Genomic DNA, 26,134 nt, shown 5'->3' with positions numbered 1-26,134 from the left:
TGTATGCTATTTCACGACATTCATTTTAATGAACATAATATAAAATACTGCTCTACATTCCCCCCCCCCCCTGTAATGATAGTCTGGAGATCAGACTTTACCAGCCATTTCTTATGCACAAATATCTGATTGAGTAGTCTTTTTGATGTATATTTAACCGTATATTTTCACATTTAATGTCATTATTATGCCAGAGAAGGAAAGAAAAGAGGCAGCATTTGAATGAGTGGGGCAGGTGCATTTGCACAGAGCGCCTCATGAATAGCTGCTCCCCCATTAGCCATGCACGGCTCTGAAGCGCGCATAAATAATAGCTGGCACCGCTGATAAAAAAAAAAGCGCACCTTGGGGCCTCTCTCCCCCTCTCCCCCCCTCCATCTCTCTTTCTTTCTTTCTTCCACTCGCTTTCTCTCTCTAAGGGCATCTTCTTCTTCTTCTTCTTTTTTTTTTCCTTTAGCAAAGCATTTAGGCTACGGGACAACTCCAAAAAGCCAGATTTTTACCCTTGCCTTTTACTTAGGCACGACAAAAATCTGAGATGTTTTCTGCTATTATGTCCCATCTGCCCCGCATTTGTAATCCTGCCCCTTGCAGAACAAATCCACTGGACTGGTGCCTTCCTATTGAGACGCTAGAAGCATAGAAGACAGCCTCAGAGCGCTCTATCATTAAAAGCAAACAAGACAGAGGACCTCGGCTTTTAAAAGCAAAACGAGAAAACAATCTGAAAGCGTCAAGTTAATATTTCCCGATTGGCTTTACACGTCGCAGATTTTGCTTGTAAGTTGCATGTTCGTGAGTGGAAGTACTCGGCTCGGGACAGAAGGAATGGGATACCCGAGCAGAGAAGTGAGGGGATGGAGAAGACGGAAAGGATGGACGCTCTTGGTTTGGGTCGTTGTTGTCAGCTTGGCTTTAGCTGACGGACGGAGAGTGAGGCAGCCCAGATGCCCCCACGGATGCACCTGCACAAAAGATAATGCCCTATGTGAGAGTGTCCGATCTGTGCCCCACACTTTCCCATCCGACGTCGTTTCACTGTAAGTGATGCTGCATGAAGTGGTGAAGTGTCAGAAAGCTTATTACATTCTGTGTCATATTTCCACTTTGATTTGTTTCTCCTTTTAATCAGATCTTTTGTCAAGTCTGGATTTAATGAAATTACTGGAGGAAGCTTTGCGCACACACCTACCCTACACCTGCTGTGAGTAATAGCTTTCAATCTATCTATTTATCTATGTATCTATCAATTTATGTATCTGTCAATCTGTCTGCCTATTTATTTATCTGTCTATTTATAATTTATGTCTGCCTGTCTGTCTCACTGCTTCCTTGATTTAAAAGTAAGGTTGTGTCTTAACAGGCAACTTGCACACAGGCTTAGATTCAGCTTTAAAGGGGGAATTCTCTGTAATGGTGTCTGGATTATGCAATAGACCACATGGCTAGAGCAACTAACAGCAAGAGGAACAGTGTGTGTGTGTGTGTGTGCGTATCTTCTTTAGAAACAGGGTGGCTGAGATAAACAATGAGCATGTTCTCTTATTCTCCCGAATAATTCAGCCCTAATCTGTAGTCAAATAACAGGCGTGCACATGAGTGTTCACCTTCTCCTAACAGTGCTGTTGATTAATGGCCTTCATTATTTAGTATCTTGACAGGACTTGAGTCTATTGAGCAAATGCGTTCTTGCAAATCCGCAAATTAACAGCAAGGTCAGACTTAACTGTACTCTACGCCGCACATAATAACATGCTGTCAAGCGTCAGTCTAGCTTTCCTGGCACCGGTTCCTTCATTCTCTCAGATGACGGTGAAGTCGAGGCTAAATGTGCACGAAGCCTCAAACGTAGGAGGACGTAGCATCACGCATCTGAAGACCGAGCTCGTGACTGTTAGGAGAGAGGTAACTGAAGATGAGTGAATAAGTGGACTGCCTCATCTGTTATTTTTCCCTGCAAAGGTGACTTGAAGCATCTTAACCTCCATTAAGGCATGCTTGATCAGTGCCACTGTTTTGTAGTCTGCATTAGCCAAATGTCAGGGTAACTGGCTTCCTCATTTTAAAGACTTTAACATCTTAGGATTGTAATATTTCGACCTTGACATAATAATAAATAATACTGATGGTACTTTTGTTCAATATTTAAAAGAAAAGAGCCGCTCTGTACAGTAACCAAATGCCAGATTAATAATAAACAAAAACCCTTTAAGATTTTTAATAATCTGGTGGAGATGAGGTGTACAATATGTTGCCGATGGACACGATTCTTATGTTAGTTATTTAAAAAGTGACTCAGAAACAAGTGGGAGGGAGGGAAGGGAGGGGGGGGGGGGTAAGAATCTTGATTCTTTGCCATTTCTTATGAGAAATATGTACAAGTGAGTGGTTGTTTCTCTGTTTAATCTGAGTCATTCATTGACCACATACACAGTGGGTAGAAGTGGTGAATGAGTGTTGTCTATTACAGTATCCCAGTCCCCCATCCAATTTCTCTGCTTTTTGCAATAGACTTACTGCCATTGACATTACGTAAACATCCATGACCTTTTCTTATTGAGCACAGCCCACACAAATCAATATCTTGTTGAAGTTCATCTCAGTTAAGTTGTGAAACACAAACAACCAGCTGTTAAAAAAAATCTATGTACAGTTGCTTTAAATATGGCAATTTGCATTAGTCTAAACGCTTCCATCCTTTATATTTTGCTTCCAAAGAACCAGACTTTAAAAATTATAAAGATATCATATTATATAGATAAAGTGGTCTTCATCAACAGTTTCCCAGGCTTTCCGAAGACCTTTCAAAAGTTTACGTTGGAGATTGGCTGCTTTTTCACTCATTTTCATTCCAGTCGTTCTACCTGACCCTTTTCAGAGGAATGTTTCTTTTGTTGTTGAGCTACTTTTAAATTTCATTTTTAGGCACTGTTATACTAGCCTGCCACAAAGGTGCATAATTTGTTTCCTGTGGACACACTTTGTAAAGGACACACTGCACAGTGTGCCAAGACCTGACAGAACCTGAAAAATGCATCTGGCCCTTCATTTGATCCGTCTACTGTTCACTGAAGCCTCATCAGAAATGTCATCAGTGGAAGGGTGGCTGTCAAGAGCATTTCATAGGGAAACATAAAAAGGTTCAGGTATGCCAAATTACACAAGAAATGAACTGAAAAACCGCAGCGATCCGTGTTACGGAGTGATGAATCTAAATTTGAAATGTTTCATTCATCTCAATTCATGTATGGAGGAGGTCAGGAGAGAGGTTCAACAGTGAGTGTTTGAAACTGTCTGTAAAAGACTGTCATATTTGCCATTTCTTATGAGAAATATTATCTCATATAATGTCATATTATTGCATTTCAGCCAGCGGTGTTGTCAAAAATCTATTGAAGTATGAATGCAGAAAAGTGATATCAAATTTTGATGTTATTCTTATGAGAGCTATCTATCTATCTATCTATCTATATCTATCTATCTATCTATCTATCTATCTATCTAAGTCTTTTTTGGTTTGTTTTTCCTTCACAGGTTGTTTACAGCAAACTCATTTGACCTGATTGATGAGGATGCATTTCAAGGTTTACCACATCTTGAATACCTGTAAGTAACTGTTTTTAATTCATGTGCAGAAAACATTTGCGTGCTGTTGTATGAAACACTGTATCATAATTGCATATTTTTTGTATTAAACAAATATGAGACACATGCTGATTAATAACAGCACTATGTGAACCTGTGCGGAAATATTGCACTCAAAACCTTACTGTAGTGCATGCTTGGTTACATGATGGCATATAAATCTATCTGAACGATGAGGCTTTCCCCATAAGCATGTTTACACTAATGTTCCCCGTTTGGGTGCTCCATCCAACTACAACCACAGCTTAAGTCAAATTGTCTTAAATGGCTGAAAACACTTGTTTGCATTTTGAATGTGTTTACAGTATAATTTACTTTGACATGTTTTCCCAGTGTTTTACTAGCCTTAGCGATCATGTAAAACTCTCCATAGCCTGATTGCAGTAAACATCTCATCTTCTTACAGGACCACAATAGATGTCAGTATTCATTGTGTGTAGGATTTCATGACTTACTCTCATTCATTCTGCTTCTCATTCACAGATTTATTGAAAACAACAAAATTGCTGAAATATCCCCGTATGCTTTCCGGGGCCTGAAAGCTCTAGTACATCTGTAAGTATTTTGGTTTGAAAAAACTTTAACTCAGTTCTTGTTATCCTCTTTCTTCCTCCAGTCTTTACTTATCTTCTCCTTAATCCCTGTCCAGGGAATAGTCCCATCTCTCGTTTGTTCCTTTCTATTTTCTTAGAACTTGTGGCTTTTTCCTTTCTTCACATTAACATCTGCATTGTCCCTTTCACACGTCTGTTTCACTTTTCGAGTAATCTGAGGTAAAAAGTAACTGAACATTATTTTTCAAGGTATCCTGACATACCCTCCATCAGTTTGCCTTTTCTGTCCCCGTTTCACTTTGTCACTGTCTGGAATGAAAAGGTAGGCAAAAGCGCTGCTGCCAGTAATCATTTCTCAAGGTGACTGAAGATATCAGTTGGATCAGGTTGCAGAAGGGCAGGTCTGGATGTTTCATTGCAGATAAGCTGTTCATATATTTTAGACAGTAAAATAGACTTGATTTTGTCAAAGTTTGATTTTTCTAAAACCAAAAAAAGAAGCTATTAGTGTGAATATTGGATACAACTGCTCAAAATCTGCCTAGACAATTTATAAAACCACGATTCTGTCCTGTAGAACAAAACTATACGAAATATATGTATATTGAGTGCATAAAAGATGCTAACACATTCTTAACAGTGTTTTTTCTAAACACAGTGACAATGTCACCTCAAAGCCTGCCAGAACTAAAGGTAGGTGAGAGTGCAAGTGACTTATCGGTCAAGTTAAATATAACTGTGCTGTAACCTTAAACCGGGTGACCTATCACTCTGTGACTCTTCAACATGTTTTCCCTTTAACATCATGCAGCACAGGGCAAACAAGATTTTAGCATATTGGTCTTCCTTGTCATCCCTTCATCATCCTTATGATCACCACCATCTTATAAACTATATATTGTTATGAAGAGGAATAAAAGTCAAATAGGAGAGATTAAAACATTTATCCCAACATAAGCAAAGTATAGAAAATAGTTTGATCTACAAGAAATCACAAGCAAATGGTTTTTAAAAAGATTTACACTGAAAGTGAATCCACTTCAATGTGCTATGGATGAAGAATTAAGAATCAAGTTTTACCAAACTTCTACAAAACAGGCAGCAACCATGCAAGAAAGGTAAACAGATACTGCAACAAAGACTGAGTGGAAAGGCAGGACTATTTATACACGTGAAGGTAATCAGGGGAGTGCAAACAGCTGGGGGAAGAAAAAGAAAGACAATCAATAACAATGAGACAAGAGGGGAAGTAAAACTAAAGACAAGACATCAGAAAAATGAATAGAAAAATACAACAGGGAATAACAATTGGGAAGCTCAGACACATGAATAAACCACCAGCCCTCTTCAACAACAGTAATACCTGAATCAGGCCAGAGTTAACAAATCCATGGTGTGGTACTGTAGACCAACAAATATTCTGATAAAAGCAACATAATAAAACCTTGTCTATATAAGAATAATTATCTAGGTAACGAGTTTAATTGCTTTTGTCAAAGTTATAACTTTACAAATGGAGTTTTCCTGTAGGCAAGATAATTCACTGCAAAGGGAAGGTCAGATCCAAGCTCCAGTAGGGGATCACTGCTCTAGAATTAAATCATTTTCCAATAACAATGTATGCAATAAAATATGAAGCGCTAAAACTGTCAGCTAAGATTTTTTTTATATTGCTAACATGACTCAAAAAGTGCCATAGCATGTCAGTGAAGATGCCCTTTTTCGGTTCCCTTCTAGAAAAAAGTAAACAAACGCTGATACCACATGCAGTATCAGAGGACACTTTAAGAGCATCACACACAGTAAATACATTATTAAAGGGCATCTGCAAGGAGTTATATTGGAATCCTTTCCACTCTGCTCTAACCTCATGTGTTTGCTTAGTGCATTCTTGCATAAACTGTAAAGTTAAAAGGTCTCTCTTCCTTGGAGAACCAACTTTCATATAAATAATGCAGTGTTCATGGATTACGCCAACATTTCATTTCATTCACATCTCTCTGTGTGTTTTGAAGTTCAGTCTCTAGCTCCAGGGTTTGTTTTTGTTGGAGTTTTTTTTTTACTGTTGGCCAAAAAAATACCCTGCATTTGACAGCACCGGAGAAGCTAGACTATATACAAGGTAACAAACAACCACACACTCACTTATGACATACACTGAAAGGAACAACTCGGCTACATCTGGGGAAAAAAACAACTGCATCAGTCAGATACATACGTGCAGAACATGATCAACTTGAAGTCAAAACATTTAATTAACACAGAACTTGGAATATGAAATAGACCCAGGCAACTTCTTCTCTTCTATCAATAACAACTGCTGCTACTATACAAATCAACAGTACAACCAGGGGGCTGGGGTGAGATGGTCAATTATCTAGTTTAACTGTAGAAGTCTATATACAAATTTTATTAATATCAAGGATTATCTAAACTAGTTTTTACATCAATTCAGTGTCATTACCATATCTGAAACTTGTATTAACATGGATAAAGGAATGGACTTTGAACTGAAGGGTTATGAATTCACGTATATACTTTATTAACACAATGTACTGCATGAACCTGGTCCCTAAAGTAACCAGATCTACTAGAATCACATCACATTGAGCCACTCTCATAGACAACAGTTTTACAAATGACACTGAAAATAAGACAGTAAGTAAGTAAGTAAGAAAGCTCTTAAGGCTATTTTAAGATTTAATTTGTAATTTATCATTTCAAACTGGTATATTTTCAGACAGAATGAAAATAGCAAAAGATAAACTTTTATACAAATCTGACAACAAACACCATTTCAAAAACTACAGGCCTGTTTCTTTACTATGTCAATTCTTAGAAAATCTTGAAAAACTGTTTAACAATCAACTGGAAAAACATATAGATAAACATAAACTGCTCACCGAGAGCCTGAGGGCTCAGATCAAGCAGATCAACATCACTGGCACTATTAGATTCAATAGAATACATCACAAATTCTATAGACAAAAAGCAATATGTGGCTGGATAATTCATAGATTTAAGCATTTGACACAATAGATCAGGATATATTAGTAAGAAAACTGTATCATTATAGTGTCGGGGGGTAGTTTTAAATTGGGTTGGGAGTTATTTAAGAGACAGGAAGCAGTTTGTGAAATTAAATGGTTGTTGCTCTGTATGCATGGACATTGCTTGTAGTGTACCCCAGGGGTCAGTTTTGGGCCCTAGATTCTTTAATTTATCAATGACATGTGTGAAGTGTCCAGAGTGTTAAAATGGTACTGTTCCTGATGATATAAACATTTTCTGCACTGGTGAGGATCTGCTGCATTTATTTGATGAGGTAACTAATGAAATAATTAAATTAAAGCTTGGGCATGATTAAAAACAAATTACTATTACATTTGAATAAAACTACCTAATAAAACTGTTCTTTGGAAAGAGCAGATTAAGTATAAATGTAAAAACTCAAATAAATGGTGTTCATTTTGAAAGAGTCAATATAATAGATTTCTTGGGGTAATAATAGATGAGATACTTAATTAGAGAGCACAGATAAGATATATTCATTCCAAAGTATTAAGAAACATTGCAATACTGAACAAGACAAAGGAGGCATTAGACTATATTCTATAAGCTGTTGTGCAGAGGTCTGGGGCAATAACTATAAAAGTACATTAGATTCGCTTTTTATTCTTCAAAAAAAAAAAAGCAGTTCAGAACTACCAGGTGACATTCAACACATGTTTTTTCTTTTTGTTTTTTGAGACAAGGAAACTATAATTTAATGGATTTCTTCTTGAAAGTTGTGAGTTTGTGTAATACCAGGAACAAAAAAAACAAGTTTTTGTTTTTCTATGGATGGAGTGAAACTGTGGAACAATTTGAGTGTGGAGTTGGCCAAACATAAAGCAGTTCAAAGATAGTTATAAAGATATGATATCCTTGATATGATTTGTATAATTAACTTTTCAAAACTGGAAGTATTGGCTTTGTTGTGTGGAGGCTTATAGAGCTACAAAAACATAATGCTCTGATAATTTGTACTGTATGTGTCATATACGTTATATTAGAAATATTTTCATTGTTATTACTGCGGTTTGTATCAGTAAGGAAGCTAAATAAATATTAACTGATAACTTATGGCGAGGAGGCGGGATTAAATAAGTGTGCACTTCTTCCCATTCCTTTTTAATATGTAAGTGAATCAGAACAGGTGAAGCAATATTGAAATGTATTTTGTTTTATTTTGTATAGTACTTTTTTTCTTTTCTTTGCTAAATGAACTCCTGTAGAGTTTGCACTTAATTCGTGAATGAACATTTTTTATTGAAGGACTGCCTTCTCAATTTTAAGCACCTGTACATGGTATCTAAAGAAACATATTGCATCTTAATTCGTTAATGTTTTTTTTAAATGCCTTACCATTTCCACACGCATCCTGTTTACAACATGACATGAGAGGAATCTAGAAGTAGTCAGGTTTTGTGACATGTTTATTTATTTGTAATGTCCTTGGTTTTATTCTATTTCTCAAGTCATTCTGTTCCACCAACCAATGAAAAATACATTAAGGGAAATGGATATGTCGGAAGAGTTGCACTCTACATCTAATGTAATCACTTTGTTTATTATTTTTTTCCTTTTTGCTGATTAGGAGTCTGGCTTACAACAACCTTGAGACACTGCCCAAAGATGTTTTTAAGGGCATGGATGCTTTGACCAAAGTGTGAGTCTGTTTTTCCTTAATCCATCCTCACAATGCAAATATACACTTTAGTTATTACTAATATGGTCATCAAGGGTTCATTGTATTTGTGTTTGATTACTATTTATATGCTGTATGTTTAGTCCTTTTCACACAGTTTGAAAAACATAAGTAGTTGCTAAATCTATATTAGTATTTCTCCTTCTTTTCAAAGAAAGAAACAATAACTGTGCAAGAAGGAAAATGAGAGAATAGTCTGAGAAAGTAAATCATTATAGAGGAAGCTATTACATACTGCGGTTGAGAAATCTAGAGAAAGGAAAGGCTGGGTTAAGATGCTACAATGTCAGGGTAAATGGTCAGCAAGTCAATTACACAACAAAAGAACTAGATACTGGCTTAGGTCACACTGACACAATCAGCTAGATTAATTCCTGTGTCTCTAGATTCACTAGACTCCACATTCAAGCTTAATAGCTATTCAAACTGAGAGTGTGTGATAAGCAGAGACTACCCAGGAGCTGGGACACGTGCTGTGGTTTAGCAAACTGAACAGTTCTTGGAAATAAGAGGCCTGTAAGTTTTAAAAAGAATAAAGAAAGCAAGAAATAAAGAATAAATATTAACGATTTCATGTTGTAACGTTAGTGTTTTACTTGATTGTCATGGCAGGTTCTGTGGAGTTTTCCTTCCCACCGATCGCTGATTGATCCCATCTGGTTGTTGGGGTTTTGTTTGTGTTATTGGAGGGTCTTAACCTTACAATGTAAAGCACCTTGAGGAAACTGTATAAAGAAAATTGAACTGTATTTTACTTGTGATCCATTCATGTAGGGATCTGCGAGGCAACAATTTGATCTGTGACTGCAAGCTCAAGTGGTTGGTGGAGTGGATGCACCACACCAATGCCACTCTAGACCAAATCTACTGCAGTGGCCCACCCATTCACCAGGGGAAGAAGATCAACGACCTGCTGCCTCACTCTTTTGACTGCATCGCAGCAGGTACCTTCCTCTTGCACATCTCCTTGTATCACAGCATCTACAGCATCTTTCTCTCATGTCTATTTAATTGTTATGTCCCACCTTTCAGAGTTTGCCACCTATCAGTCACTGAAGTTTGAGTCCATTTCGGTGGATGCCTTCACTCTTGGTAATGAACAGTATGTCGTGTTTGCCCAGCCTTTTGCTGGGACATGCAGCTTCTTAGAATGGGATCACGTGGAGATGACCTTCAGAACATATGACACCATTGAAAGTGAGTTTTTCACAAGTCAATACGAGAATGTGTAAATATTCTCACCTGGAATGACCTCAATGTGTAGTATGTAAATGTATAAGAAACCCTGTATGGATTATATTGGTCTCAGTCAGAGTTGGCTTCCCTGTAGAACTTCACAATACATTTTTTCAGGTGACTGCAGTTGAGTATATATCTGATTGATGTAATTACTAGTTCCCATTCAAAATAATTACCCGTTTAAGCCAGCAGTATAATAAGAGATGTTTGACACAGCATACCCGCTAATGCAGAAAATTTCCTCTGCATCCAGGCATAAATGGAGTGCCTGGATGTAGAAAGATATCAGATCCTAGCACTACTTTGTGCTATTTTCTTGAGAACATCGAGATGATCACTTCCAATTTGTTGGTGAAGGCATCTCATCATGGTAAAGAACACTTCCAAAAATTCCTGGATCCAATTCTAATTGTAATCTCTTCAAAATGTGGTTAAATTCCACTTTCATGTACATCTGCTTATATATTTTTAAGGAATCCCGGTAGCAAACAGACAAATTTAACCAATGACTTGCCCCTTTTAATTCAATATTATAAGATCCAGATGCCTGTCAAATGTTAGAAGTTCCACCAAAAAGACCTTTCCTCCCTAGTCTACCCACATTGTTTTATTATAATAACTGCTCAAGGTAAAAGAAAGGAAAGTTGTCTAGAAAGGTGAATAGGTGAAATTCTGAAATACAAATTTATGTGTCTATGGTTTCCTTTTATCTTCTTTTTCCATTAATCAACTCTAAACACCTCACATTTAGCCGACGAAGGCTCTTCTGAAGACTTTAAGACCATTTTGAGATCCTTGGGCAAACTATATATAAGAACCCTGAAGAACTAACAGTCAGATCTTTGCCAACAGTGATGCACATAATATTTTTATCAGTCACAGAGGTTTACTTTTTCACCACATTACGTCATTAAATGGTTTTGATAAGGTTTAGATAGATGTACTTGAAGAAAGGAACTACGGGTTTCATGTAGTATTTGTAGTTAGACACTCTTTATTGGATGAAAAAAAGGTTAGTGAGCCTAATTGTTCTTACATTCTAGTACAAACAGTTGCTTGGGTTCTGTGCATGTACTGAATGTGTATTTTGTTCTCTCTTTTACTCTTTAGGCACCTCAACTGTCGTCTGCAAGCCCATGCTAATTGAGAACCACCTCTTTGTCATTGTGGCCCAGTTGTTTGGGGGCTCACACATTTACAAACATGATACCTCCGCCAGCAAGTTCATCAAGATCCAGGACATTGACATCCTAAAAATTCGCAAACCCAACGACATCGAGACCTTCATGATCGACGGAGAGTCTTTCTTTGTCATCGCTGACAGCTCTAAGGTTGGGCCTCTTTTCTGTTTTCTTTCACTGTCACTCAAAATCAACAAAGTATTTCATGGCAGGTGGCATAAATTTGCATTTCGCTAGTGACGGTTTATTTTTTAAATGAATCTATTTCAGGATTCAATTTAAAATTGCATTACTTGATTTTTAAAGTCTCAGTGGGTTAGCACTCCCTTACTTAACAGAACTTTTGAAACCCTACAGTCCTACTGGAGCACAGAGGGCTTTGAACCAGCAGCTCTTGAACTCTCCTAGAGTCAGGCTTCAAAGCAGAGGCGTTAGGGCCTTTTCAGTGGTGGCTCCTAATCTTTGGAACAACTTACCTTTTTACTTAAGAACTGCCACATCCCTCAATCATTTTAAAACACCTTTTAAAATATATTTGTTCTCGCTTGCTTTCAAATCTAGTTGAGCAGAGTATCCTGGCTTTTAGTGTGCAAACACAGTGTTATTTACTTCTTTTATTTGATTTTTAGTGCATAGTTATTGTTGATTTAGCCATCATTGTATATACTGTATATTCTATATAACTTGTACAGTACTTTGGTCAGCTGGGGTTGTTAAAATGTGCAAACAGATATCAATTTTGACTTGACTTAAAAACAACAACAATACTGTAGACATGTCCTTATTACTGCATCCAGCCCCTGTATGAATAAATATCCTCTAATCTACTCTTCCCACCACGTCAGCCAGTCCTTCCCCGGGCGTCCTTCTCTGCAGCATGTCGGTCTGTGTCTGCTCCTGCTGATTAGCTTGTATTGCCAAATGTTCACATATGCTCTCACATATGCTTGGGGACAACTCAGGCACACAAGCACAGACACACCACCACACTCTGGTGTTTGGCTTCATGCAAAATTTGAAGTTTGTTGCCTAATTTTTTTTCATGTTGAGCTATAATTGTTTTCAACTGTAAATCACTATTGAGTACTTAATTAAAATGCTTGTTCAAGTTTTGAATGAAGTTGGCTTGAGCTGATGTTTTGTACATGTTCTTCCTGTAGGCGGGCTCCACAACGGTGTACAAATGGAACGGCAATGGATTTTATTCCCACCAGTCACTCCACCCTTGGTACAGGGATACAGATGTAGAATATCTAGAGATCTCCAACAAACCCCACCTGATTTTGTCAAGTAGCTCCCAGAGGCCCGTCGTGTACCAGTGGAACAGGAGCCAGAAAAAGTTTGACCGCAGGACTGACATACCGGACATGGAGGACGTCTTCTCCATCAAACACTTCCGAGTTCAAGGTGAGATCCATGCAAGCAAAAGGACACTGTGCAAACTCCTAGTTGCATCCATTAAGTTTAGTGCACCACATGCTTAATATTGGACTCAACTTTTTTTTTAAGTGTGGTTAATAAAAACATTTATGACTTACTTTCTTAGACTTGATTTATTACTCTTTATTTTCCCGCTGCATATCATCGGCATTTATTTTGAAGGCGATAAGAGGCAATGTCACTGCCATAAAACCTGCATACAAATCAGACTGTAAAACATTATGATAGTGTGGGGTGGGGGTTTCTCTCTCATATTAACAGGTTACCTATTAGTGGCTATTAGCTGATGTCAGGGAAAAGTTAGTTCAAGGAAAGCAGTTTTCTTTCGAGGTTTACAACAGCTTCCGTATGCGTACTGGACACAGGTCTCCAAAGACAAATGACAGGGAATTAATTTGCAATTCCAACTTTATGGTTTCTCCCTCACCTTAGACCTCCCAGCAGAGAGAAATGTGGTACACCAGGCGCTCTGCCTACCAGGAGACACTCTCAGCCTTCTCTGAACAGGCAATCTGGGGTGTATACATAATATTATGAGAATATTATGGGTTTGCCATAACAGCTAGCCTAGTTAGGGCTGAAAGAAAAACTGAGAGAAAGCTTTATCTGTCATCAAAAACAAATAGCACCATTCCCAGAGTAACATCTGCATCCACTTCTTCTTTCTCCCAAAACAGTGCATAAGGCTGAGATCAGCCCAACTCTGCTATGTGAGCAGACAGGGAAGACACGACTCAAGATCACAGCACACAATGTGTGAATATAAAATGAGTGAATGTGCATGAATAATGTAGCTCGAAATGTCTCCCACAGCTGAATAAATATTTGTAGCAAACAATGAATTATATTTGGGATTACATAATCTGTTTTTTTGTGAGCTTTCCTGTGTCAGATCCGCATTTAGTGGCTGAATGTCTAAACTAAACGGCCTCTTGAAATCTTTGTCCTTTTCAAAGGTGATCTGTTTATATGCTTGACAAGATTCATCGGGGACTCCAAGGTGATGCGCTGGGACGGTGCCATGTTCAAAGAGGTCCAGACATTTCCTTCCCGTGGCTCTATGGTGTTCCAGCCCGTCTCCACCGGCAACTGGCAGTATGCCATCTTGGGCAGCGATTACTCACTGACGCAGGTCTACCAATGGGACACCAAGAGGGGCCAGTTTGTCCCATCTCAGGAGCTGAATATCCAGGCGCCTCGGGGATTTTCTCTGGTTTCCATTGACGACCGGGTGTTCCTACTGGCATCCAGCTTCAAGGGAAAAACTCAGATATACGAGCACCTCATGATCGATCTGAGCAATTAGGCCCATCGTCTAAATGCCTTTTCCCCGAGATTGTCGCTCTCGTCAGTCCCATTTTAATCAATCAACAATTTCCACCTTTGCTCAAACAAAAAGAGAGATTTGTCAAAAAATAATGAGGCCCTTTAGATTAGTTTGTAGCTAAACTTATAAATATTTTGTGATCAGCTGCAGTGGTCTGCAAGTCCTGTATTTATATCTCAATCCCTTAATATTTGGAAATGCCTTATTTTCCATTTAAAGTTGTGAAGTCAGTGATCTTCTTTGTCTATTATTCAACTCCAAAGGCAGAAGACATTCACACATGAGTTTGCTATTAATCTACATGCAGTTTAGTTTCTCCTATAGGATTTTGATAGTGCTGATTACCATTCATGTTTTGTTGTTGTTGTTTTTGTTTTTGGAAAAGGGGTCTATAATGGAAAATACATTATAGACTATGGGACATTAACCTACAATACTAATAGGTGTGTTGTGTTTAAGTACTTGATTTATTTGCTTGTGTAGGTTAGTCTCATTCATCCTGTCACATGAGCCATTCAACTGACAGGCTTGACAGATACCTTACAGAAAACAGACAATCTGACAAATGTACAAAACCCCCTTTTCACCTTTAAATCTATGATTATAGATGTAGTGCTGTACTCAGCAATAGAGCATTTTGTCAGTATTTGAGACCTGAGCTTCATAATAATACTACTTTCAACCAAATGCAGGTAAAAATTGGACTACTTGCTGAGAACCGTGTCTTTTCCATGGCAGCTAGTTGGCAGCTTGTAATTATTTCACTTCAATAAATGGAATGACAAATCTGCTAAACACTGTGAGAAACTGAGTTTTAAAAAAAAAAGAACTGCTTCCTCTCTGCTCTCAGTTGAACAAGACTGTGTGCGCAACACACTCATGGCGTCGATTTCTGATGAATGCCTCGCTAGAAGCATCCCACTGTGTCACCCAGCCCTTTCTCTTTCACTGCAACCTTACCCCTTTTCTCCCCCGTTGACAAAGCCATTGTTGTCTTTACTCTGCAACGAAAAGCCAACCACTGTGCCGCACATACTACCTATGCTTTCACGTGCGCCTCTTATTCTGACACAAAAGAAGTTTGATGACAATTTAAAAACTTCACTGACAACAATTTGCCAAAAAAAATAATGTTTACGTTTTTACAATATTGTGTAAATTATGTTACTTTTGTATGTAGAGGGGACCACACTCGATGCTTCTTTTTTTGGTGTAGATATAGTGATAAGATTTGGTGTAACGTGATACTTCTGCTGTAGACTTACTTGTGTCACTTTTATCTAGTTGAGTAAGGATAGAGGATATTACATGTCCCTTTGCCTTCTTTTCGCATTTTATTTTATGTACAGTGGTAATAAAATACTAAATCAGCAAGCAACTTCTCGTATTGTTTTTTGTTCAATTATACTTACAAACTGAATGATTTTAGTCTTTATGATTTGATTTGTATTCAGCTGATTCTCTTCACTTGATAATAAAAAAAAGTGTTCCTTTTTTTTTTTTTTTTTTAACCACAGTGGCATCCAGTTCTGAGGTGAAAACTGTATTGGGGCACCACATGGTGGTGGGAATAAAGGATTTAACATTACTGTTTTCACAAGGATACCAATCTATTACTGAGTAAAATGTGTGTTTCTTGATAAAAATAAAAAAAAAATACTGTCAAAATTAATTCAAGCTAAATAAATAAAATCCTGAAATCTCATTATTATTGTGAACTAGGCTCACATTCAGAAATGAATGACAAACACTAAAACTCATTTTTCTGTTCGAGGATGCAAGTAATAAAATAAATACAGACATAGAAACAAATAGAACTTGTAAACGTTTGCGTGTGTGGAGAGAGAGATCGCCAACCATTGTACGGTTTATGCCACAGCTGCCATTACAATAACAGTATTGGAAATGACCAAATCTATATTTCTGTAACGGTTAGTTCACCAGTATGCAGAACTTCTTTAATCAAAAATGTAAGTGTATGAAATGGGCATGGACGTTTAGGAACATTTTAGTTGCCTAGGTAGGAGACTTGGTTTGAGTCCACTTCTGCCCCCCTGTGGGTAAACTGAACACCGCACAGTCGTTAGCAACCTGCCCCCTGAGATAAGACTACTCATTAACCTCGTCTTCTCAGTCATTCAGGACACCGGGGAAGTCGCACGGTACTCTCACTGAGGCATGCTACCGCTCAGCCGTCGCATCTTAGCATGGCAGACTGTAACCACTGCACGCACGAGCGGGCTTTATCCGTAGAGGACGACGTTACGGTGGCGTTTTACAAAGTTGACAGCCATGACAAAAACAGCGCCTACGACCGACAAGAGCCCGGCACAAACGACCGGGCACCAGAGAGGATTCATCTGCGGAACAAGGGCCGAGCTTCGTGCGAGTATGATGAAGAAGAAGAAGATGATGAGCAACTGGAGGGCGCAAGAGGAAATTCACTGGAAAGCAGCGGCGAGGAGAAAACGTCGTGCCCACCGGCGTTTTGCGTCAGAAACAAGTCCCCATCTCCAGAAGGTAGAAGCGCACGCGCACGCACTTACAGTTAGCATAAAGTAGTCAGCGTCCCCTGTTTTTACGACTTTCTCCTGCAGATAAACTTCGTCGTGTGAATAAATAATGTACTAATACACAAACAGTGACTTCCTGCGTAGCACCACGTTATACAATCGTTCAACGTCACGTAGCGGTGATAGCGGCGATATCACGTGTATGCTATTGGCCTACAAACTGTAATACAGTCAAATTGGATTACGCGCAATTTTTATATAAACTTATAACATCTTTTTTTTGGGAGAGGGGGGTATTTGATAATAAAATATCCGTTAAAACAGCCCATTTTCATTGTATGTTATTTATTTCAGAATAAAACGGTAATGTTAAATAAAGTTGTACACCAAATTATACTTAAAATATGATTAAGAAAAATGTTCCCCTTACAGTGATTCTGCCCAGTAGTGAACCTAGTTGACTGGTGAAGCTGGTGGCTCAGTTGTTTCATAAGCCAGCTTAACCTTTTCCACCGTGCTATAAAACGGATGCATGACTGTGCACTTTTCCAAAAGAAAAAAAACTAACCAAAAACGTGCCTATTTTTAAACAGGAGGTGGTTTATACATATGGCTGCTGATGTCAATTCTCTAAGACTAGTTTAACTTGTATAGGGCTTGGTCCTGTCTTCCCTCTGGTATAATCCTGTACAAGGAAGAAGGGGGTTTATATTAGAAATTGACAAGGAAGTAAGACATTTCCTCAGGACCTTTACATACCAGTTTTAGTTTATTACTTTTTGGTTACTTTTGTATTTGGTGCATAATTGCTAGGGTAGAACAGCACAGGGTATAAAATTGAACTCCCATCTGGTCCAGCTGTACACTTAAGTTTTTACAGAGGTTGACTTAAAGTATGTAATTAAACTATTATGTAGTTAAAATCAAAGAACATTCCTAACATAAAATGATTCTATGACAACAAGTCTTACAGTACTGCTTTACTGTGACTAAACATTGTCAATCTTCTTCCTCGCCTGTGGCTTGGTACAAAGTTTGGAAAGCGAACGGACTGGTGAGTACAAATAAAAATACTTGTTTAACCTTGGGCTGAAAGTCTATCCCTGCACACGTATCAGTTGTTTCACAGTCAGGGTTTGCAAACACCACAGCCCACAATTTGGCATATCTTTTGTCTGTAATCTTTGCAGCTGAATTACCCAGGCCACATGGGGTTCAATAACATATTCTGCTCCTCACTTCGCCATCCAATATGGAGTGCTGTATTAAGAACAACATAATATATTTTTATAATTAAAAATGTAAGTGATTTTCCTCTCATGGCCCTTCTCTTACATTCTTTTGTCTTAAGACTTACTTAAACTAATGCCTTCTTTTCTCTTTTTCCACAGGCCCAGAGAAACCAAATAGATGCCCAGGTCTTGGCTTGTTCTATGCTTTCCTGTCCACAGTTTTCTTCTCAATCATCACTCTCTTGGTGAAAACTATAGAGGGAATTCATGCTATAGAGATCAGTGCCATACGATGCTTCTTTCAGATGCTGTTTGTCGCACCAGTAATCATCTATCACAAGTAAGCACAATAGCTGGTTTAAGATTTACACACACTGTACAGTATACGACATAATTAAGGCCAGTATTTGTTTGTACATTTTCAAACCAACAATCTTTTTGGTTTGAGCAGATTATAATAGGATACAGTCAAAGAGATGGCGCATATCCTCACCTGTAATTTATCTGTCATTTTATCGCCTTTAACCAGATTTACTGACTTCACGGTCCAAACATGAGGTTTACAAAATATTGTTAGAGATTTGTTTTATTCCCCTCACTGTTGTTGATGGGAAAATGTGCATTTAAATTCAGTGTGGGAAAGAGTTTTGAATAATACTCCCACATCAAGTTATATAGCCACCTAAAATTAACTCCCCATTTCATAATCAGAGCTTAAGTATAGTCAAGTATATTAAACAAACCACTTGAGGTGTAATTTTTACACATAGACTAATATGCCAACAGGCAAACAAAATATAATCAAACAGATTTTTTTCACATTTGGCGTTACCTTAACCTTGGCCCGATTTTTGGCCAAAGGGAATTAATCTTGAGCAGTTATTGGTGTCTGTCATCAGAGAAAATTTGAAACTGATATCTTAAAAACTGTGGACCCTAGACTACTAATAGACAGACAGACAAACAAACAGAAACGATTAAATGCTCCCTCCCTTTGGGGAAAGAGTAAATCTAGCTTGTGCCCATACTTGTTATTAATCTCTGGCTCTCTTCCACAGCATATCTTTTGTCCTGTCTTCCTCCTCTCACCCCAACCAGTCACGGCAGATGACTGCCTGGTCCTGCCGTAGGTTTCTTCCTGTTAAAAGGGAGTTTTAACAGGAACAGTGCTTGCTCATAGGGAGTCATATGATTGTTGGGTTTTTCTCTGTATGTATTATTGTAGGGTACCTTACAATATATAGTGCCTTGAGGCAACGGTTGTTGTGATTTGGCGGCGTATAAATAAAATTGAATTCTTTTTTTCCCCTGTCAATTTATTCCACTAGCTTGGCTTGATTCCTTTAATACTGAGAAATATAACTTAAAAAAGGCATTGAACCTTCTCACCCATCCTTCTGTTCATCCTCCACATACATTTTAACTTTGATTTATCATTTACAGATCTGTCTCTCTTCCCTGTTTTCAGCAGCATCCACTCATGCATCCATCACTGTCATTCCCACATTACCTAAATGTATCATTTTCCTTAGCCATCCACTAATTTGTCATCCCTTAACTCCCTGCGGTACTTGCATTTTCTCCATCTGTCCCTCCCTGAAATTTCAGTTTATTACTTCCTCTATCAGTCATTGTAGTCATCCTTCCATTCAGCCATCCCTTCATCCATCATCCTCATATCTGTGCTCCTCCAGGACAGGTTTTCTTGGTCCCAGAGATAAACGTTTAGTTTTGATGCTTCGCGGTTTCCTTGGTTCCAATGCCATGATCCTGCTCTTCTATGCAGTTCAGCTGATGCCGCTGGCAGATGCCACCGTTATCACATTCAGGTGAGAGCTGCTTCAAAGCTCATTTATTACAGATCACTTCAGATTATGTTAACACTACAGATGCATTGCATCCTCCTTGAATTCATCAGCTACATTTACACTTTTTCCATGCTTTTTTTTTTTTTTCCTTTTTAACTCTTTCTCTCATTGAACCCTGCCTCCAGTAATCCAGTCTTTACCTCCCTCTTGGCTTGGATCTTCCTGAAGGAGAAATGTACAATCTGGGACTGTGTTTTCACTGTTTTTACCCTCACCGGAGTCATCCTCATTGCCCGACCGCCATTTCTCTTCGGCGAGAATGTTCATGGCATTGAGGGCGACTACACGAACCACATCAAGGGGACTTTTGCTGCATTTGGAGGTGATATGATTTATCCAAACATTTACACTGAGTATTTTGCTGAGGATTTTGTTTGCTCTCATGGTCAAGTTGACCATGGCAACCAGGGGAACGGAACCACATTTGGATGAGAGGGTGGAGTGCAAAATGAATGGAGGACAAATGGATATGTGGTAGATAAGATGAACAGTATCTGAAAGTCACGTCCTAATGAAACAGGAAACATTTTGGCAAAGACTTGACATAAGACCTAAGAGATGTATCTGGACCTTAGGATTATCCATCTACTGTTTACTGACACTCAGTTGCAGAGCGAAAAGGTTTTCCAAATTACACAAGAGCCTCCTATGCCACTCTCTAGTGCAGGGGTGTCAAACTCAAATACACAGTGGGCCAAAATTCAAAACTGGAACAAAGTCGCGGGCTAACGTTAATATTTATTGAAAAATCTTCCTCCAGATATAAGAATGAATCTTTTGTTATGGACTCGAACAAGTTTTGCTGAAAAACTGAATATGGAACAAGCAAAGCTTAATACTAAACTATATATATATAACTATATATATATATATATATATATATATATATGTATATGTGTGTGTGTGTGTGTATGTGTGTATATATGTGTGTATGTGTGTATATATATATATGTGTGTGTGTGTGTGTGTGTGTGTGTATATATATATATATATATATATATACACACACACACACACACACACACACACACACACACACACACACACACACACACACATATATACATACATATATGTATATATATGTGTGTGTATATATGTATGTGTATATATATATATATATATATATATATATATATTATATTATATTAGCTGTATAATACCAGTAGGCCAGCTCTAATAGTAATTTGGTATGGCTTCGCGGGCCAAATGTAATTAGGCTGCGGGCCAAATTTGGCCCGCGGGCCAGAGTTTGACACCTATGCTCTAGTGGCATAATGCATGAAAAGAAACCCTGAAGTGATTTAAACATGAAAGTGAAGGGAAAAATTGGCCATGTTGATGAAAATTGTTTGTTTTCATACCAGTGAAGTTACACTGGGGTCTGTGTGGATGGACTTTTATTAGAGTCCGCCTCAAGTGGCCACTCAAGGAACTGCCGTTTTTGGCACTTCCATGTTGGCTTTATATGTATGTTTTTTAAGAGCCAGCACGTTGCTGCTCGACTGAATGCTAAACATGGGTGATAGATTGTTTCCAGTCAATTGTGGCTGGGCTCAAAGCTGTCTCCTTTCTTTTGTAGCAGCTTATTAGTTTCTGTAAAAGAGGTCCATTAGGTTTCAAAGCATGATACCCATATTGGATTCCCACTGACTAACAGTTTGGCAAACTTTTTATGGACTCATTCATTTCGAAATTTAAATCTTTGAATCAGCAGGAATGATTAGAAATGCATAGATGTTAATACTACATAACAATAAGTAATAATGTGATCCAAAATGTCACACGATGAACCTGAAACATACGGGTTTAGGACAACATTTAACCTCATTAATTCAAGTAATTCTATCAGTTTAATAATAGCTTTGTAGCCTTGAAGCAATAGAGCCGAACATACCCTTTAGCTCTCCTTCAAGTCTAAAGTGGTTCTTATGGATTTGTTCATTCTTATTATTCTGCAGATTGATTCATTCTGTGTCTCTCTCAATGGTTAATTTATGTATAGGAGCAATTGGAGCTGCGTGTACATTTGTAATTCTTCGCAAGCTGGGCAAGAGTGTCCACTACTACATCTCCGTGTGGTACTATGCTGTCATCGGGTTAATCGAGTGCATCATCACCGTATCCGTCCTGGGTGAATGGAAAATCCCATTCTGTGGCCGCGACCGCTGGTTGCTGATGTTGATCGCCATCCTGGGTATCGCAGGCCAGACCTTCCTCATAAAGGCTCTGCAGGTTGAGAAGGCCGGACCCGTAGCCCTGATGAAAACTGTGGATGTGGTGCTGGCGTTCATCTACCAGTTCATTTTCTTTAGCCGCGCACCAACATGGTGGAGCCTCGGCGGAGCGCTGTGCATAGTGGTGAGCACCAGTGGAGTAGCAATAAGGAAGTGGTATAATAGTTCCCGTAGGAACTGATGAGCAGACGTATTGTCAGTTTAAGTATTGATTATTTTTTTTTCTCTTTACCATTATATGGTCTTAATTTACTTCTTATTTTACTTGTTATTTATATGCAAACCTGAGTGGAAGTTTAAGCTCTTTATAGAGTTAGAAGCAGAAATAGATCAGACCCAATCTAATATGGGGCTGTTTTGGCTTGTGATGTATTCAGAAATGAAGTCAGTGCATCTATACACATTGATTCTAAGAGTCAACCTGTGCAATTTAATGCTTGTATCTTTTTTTAAATTAATCAACAGGTTTAGGTTTTTTTAAAGAAACGAGAAAAAAGACTTCTCCTCAAAACTGTACGCTGATCCCTGGAACTTGTGTGTATATGTACACAGTATAAATACAATGAAGGACATCCCATTTACTCCCCTTTTACTTTAACCTGAATAAAATAGCCAAAGAGAGGATGGCATAACCATATTGTACTAAAAAGTGTGCAAATTTAGATTTTTATTATGATTTTACTCAAAAAAAAAAGAAAAATGTTTGAATCTGTTCATGCTAAGACTACGACTATGATCGCTCTGCCATCGACAATGACAACAAAAGAACCACAAACTCAAGAAAAGCACTTTAATGCAGTTAGTCACTACAAACAATACAATAAATTCCAACACTGTCATGCTGTACTATTTTCTCAGGGATTTCTCAGCAGGGTGTGATGTTGGTTAGCACTCCTAGTGCTAGTCAGTGGACCACTTGTATGTCCTCCCTGTGCATTTTTCTCCAGGTTCCCTGTCTTCAACTTTGCAGCCCAACCTCTAGCTGTGCACTGTGCAATATTTAAAGTGCCTTATGTAGGAAAGCTTTCCTTAATAGAGCGGCTCAGTAACCAGTAGCATGTCCTAAGATACTCTCAGATAACTGTGCAAATACACATGAAAATGAATAAGAATTAGGGTGCTAAGAGAATTTTGTACCTAAAACACTAAGCCCCACCCCTGCGATAGGCTGCACTGATTTCTTTATCAGCACAAGAGTCAGATCCTGTCATCACCTTGTGCCATTTTAGCAGGCAATTAGTGCATAATCAGTTCAAAAATATATTTTCTGTGATGCTCGAAGTGGGATGTCATTTGCGCTTTGTCTCTGCCAGAGGGCAGAGCAAGTGTGAGTAAGCTGTCACAATAATTCAGCAAATCAGCTGGTAAACAACTGCGCACAAAGATCGCTTCAAGTGTCTTACAATGAAATCTTGCTCATTTATTTCAAGGAGGTAAAGCTAAATAATGAGAGGTAAAACGGCATAATGAAGTGCAGTTTTGTTAATATAACCGTGCTCAACCCCTCATTACTCAGGTGAATATCTGCAAACAGTTAGACTCAGTCTTCTATATAAAGGCACATGTTCTGGTTTTGGCCTAGTAGGGTTTTTTGTTTTTCGTTTCTTTGTTTTTTTTAATGATAGCCTTAGCAACTCAATACTAGCATCTAAGATTCTGGACGTTTGCACTCGCCCTGTGATTATAAGTGGATACATTGTATCTTCAGTCCAGAGGCGTTCAGCCGGTAAAGCAGTTTTGGGATTTTTAGTTGATTTATAAAATTCCAGCAAAAGTTATAGAGACTTTAAATATTTTAAAGCACAAATATAAAAGCTTCTCTGCTAAAAGCAGTAGTTTTTTTTTTTTTTTTTTTTTTTTTTTTTTTCTTTCTTTCACGCTTAAAGAGTGTTTTTGCTGCCTCTGATGTATGATTTATGTCTAGAAATCTGGCTTTCCAGCACAGCTGTCTCTATGTTTTGTATCTGGTAGAAATTATTTTGGTATTTCTAACATTTAACAACAAGTTTCCCAGTGGCACGACCAGTGAGGTCATTTTCGCAACTGCAGTCCCGTATTTGACACAATTTAATTGGGTCCAATACAGCTGGAAAGGGAAAGCAATTAGTGGTGCTAGACTGCTACGCTATATCCTGCGGTGCTGTCTTTGCTGTTTTTCACACTCTCCTCTTTCTGGATTTTTTTTTTTTTTTCTTTCAACTTGTAGAACTGTGTCTGCAGCACAACTTGCACAGTCAACACCCATTCCTGCTATAATTATTCCACTTATGCAGTAAATGTTAGTGTGCACACTGTTGCTTCTATGCAATGCGACAACTATTTCCTTGTGTTGTATAAGAAGTCCAGCTGGCTCATGTTGGTCCTGTAGGACATGACACGGTGAGCTGTAGAAGACTAAAGCAACAAACTTTGTGTGTAATGTAAAAATGCATTTTATCTACAGAATTTGCTGTGGTTGAAGTAAATCCCAGCCGTGCTCTGAGATATTATGTAAAGAAGAAGAACTCAGTTTTATTGCCAAAATTAATTACTGATTCAAAAATACATATTAGCTGTCTCACTCGGGGTTTTTTTTTTTAAGGAACTAGTAGAAAATAAAGGCACTGTGACATTTGTCAGTTGTTCATGCATGTGACGGTCACATCAAATGTCCACAAGTTAATTTTCTTAAGTGTGTTTTGGTTTTACATTGAATTTATTATTATTATTATTATTAGTTTAAATGGCATGAATGCTGGTAGTGTGAGCACAATGTGTTGTTTTTCATCAGCTGGTAAGGTGAACAGTCTCAGGACCTACAAGCCTTAAAAACCTACTGAAGCTGTTTTTATACTATTATTATTATTATTATTATTATTATTATTGTCATCATTATTGTTATTATTTCTGCAATGTTTTACAGAAGCTCCGATGTATGTATTTCCACACAGTGATGAATAACTTTTTAGTATATTATAACTTGAAAAAAAATCTTATTTAAATTTATAAGTCTTACCCTCTGCCTCCTGTCTTTTCTCTCATAAAGCACTTGATCATCACTTCTTATTAAATCATTTAAATGTGACAGAAGTTTGCAGAATGCACCCAAACTGTGTAGAGGTTTTGTTTCTACTTAAACTATTGTCCAAACACCCGTGGTGTTAGCCATGATGCTCCACTAACGGCTCAATAGGCGACAATGGTACAAACCAGGCCACGGGCAAAGAAGCTTTCAACAAACCACTGAGTCAGGTAGCTGTACTGCTCAGAATAGCACCTGGCTGAGTGAACACTTGTGTGTTCATACTGTGGCTTTTGTTTATCACACAACACACAGTTGTGAGGGCTGTGTTTTTCCATGCATAATAACAGAGTTGCATTGGTACCACAGTAGAATTCATATCTTGCAAAAAGCAAAGACTTGTTCCTTGGGTTTAGGCACAGTTGCAGGGTAATTCTTCAGCCAGGCACCGAGCTAGGTGAAGTGTGAAAAGGCTGAACTAAAACAGAGTAGCTCTTTGTTTTTGAGGTAAAGAATAAATTGGCAAATTAAAGGCAAAAAACGCCCCAAAACATGTGCAACAATGGCTTTGAAGCACCCCGCCTCTGAAAGAATATCTGGGGGAAATAATTGGAAATATTGCTTTTTTTTGGTATTGTAATGTTAGTGGTACAGGGTACTTTCAAATATGCTTACCTTAACTTCCAAAAGAAAGAGGCAGTGTCATCCAGGAAGATATGTGGAGAGATCCAGCATCTGGATAAATATGTTTCATCACAGCAGCAGATGGCTCCGTTTCCACTCTGCTATTAGTTGCGTTTGTGCTTCAGCTACAATCAGTCTCTTCATTATGACATCACCGGGACAGCAAGACGGTCATGCATATGTAACGGTTATGTTCTGACGGCAGAGGGCAGGATCCACAAAAATAAGGACGTGCCCTTGAACGCATCAGTAGTGCCACTTTAAAACTTTGGATGGGTAGACGAGGATGAGGAATAAAAGTAGTCCACTCTACAGTAAATAAACAACAGTTAAAGTAAAAGTGCCACAGGCGCATAGTACGGGCTTCACATTGTGAGAGAGTGCCTTTTTATACAACGGTGATTAAAAAGAAAAGCAATGGTTGTGGAGTACGATTTCACTTGTGTTTTCTAGTGTCTCACAG

General features: G+C 38.2%; 2 protein-coding genes across 2 annotated transcripts; both read left to right on the top strand.

Moving 5' to 3' along the window:
- Positions 1–466: 466 nt before the first annotated feature.
- Positions 467–15,229, top strand: lgi1b (leucine-rich, glioma inactivated 1b). Its single transcript, XM_040038971.1, has 10 exons — positions 467–1,040; positions 1,133–1,204; positions 3,535–3,606; positions 4,129–4,200; positions 8,839–8,910; positions 9,724–9,893; positions 9,982–10,146; positions 11,299–11,519; positions 12,530–12,776; positions 13,766–15,229. Exons 1-10 carry the CDS (start codon positions 790–792, stop codon positions 14,113–14,115), a joined length of 1,692 nt encoding a protein of 563 aa, XP_039894905.1. The 5' UTR covers positions 467–789; the 3' UTR covers positions 14,116–15,229.
- A 994-nt stretch (positions 15,230–16,223) lies between these two features.
- On the top strand, positions 16,224–24,980 carry slc35g1 (solute carrier family 35 member G1). The gene is made up of 5 exons (XM_040038972.1): positions 16,224–16,656; positions 18,041–18,221; positions 19,576–19,710; positions 19,875–20,071; positions 21,755–24,980. Exons 1-5 carry the CDS (start codon positions 16,344–16,346, stop codon positions 22,165–22,167), a joined length of 1,239 nt encoding a protein of 412 aa, XP_039894906.1. The 5' UTR covers positions 16,224–16,343; the 3' UTR covers positions 22,168–24,980.
- The last annotated feature ends 1,154 nt before the right edge of the window (positions 24,981–26,134 follow it).

This window comes from Simochromis diagramma, unplaced genomic scaffold (assembly GCF_900408965.1).
Source record: "Simochromis diagramma unplaced genomic scaffold, fSimDia1.1 OVJJ01000402.1, whole genome shotgun sequence".
NCBI classification, from domain to species: Eukaryota; Metazoa; Chordata; class Actinopteri; order Cichliformes; family Cichlidae; genus Simochromis; species Simochromis diagramma.
This window is presented reverse-complemented; position numbering and strand designations above follow the sequence as displayed.

Excerpts from the sequence above, each read along its gene's own strand:
- lgi1b (XM_040038971.1), top strand. The coding sequence starts at position 790 with ATGTTCGTGAGTGGAAGTACTCGGCTCGGGACAGAAGGAATGGGATAC. Across the intron at positions 8,911-9,723 it reads ATGGATGCTTTGACCAAAGT|GGATCTGCGAGGCAACAATT; the intron begins GTGAGTCTGTTT and ends CCATTCATGTAG. Across the intron at positions 10,147-11,298 it reads AACATATGACACCATTGAAA|GCACCTCAACTGTCGTCTGC; the intron begins GTGAGTTTTTCA and ends TTTACTCTTTAG.
- slc35g1 (XM_040038972.1), top strand. The coding sequence starts at position 16,344 with ATGGCAGACTGTAACCACTGCACGCACGAGCGGGCTTTATCCGTAGAG. Across the intron at positions 16,657-18,040 it reads CAAGTCCCCATCTCCAGAAG|GCCCAGAGAAACCAAATAGA; the intron begins GTAGAAGCGCAC and ends CTTTTTCCACAG. Across the intron at positions 19,711-19,874 it reads GCCACCGTTATCACATTCAG|TAATCCAGTCTTTACCTCCC; the intron begins GTGAGAGCTGCT and ends CCCTGCCTCCAG.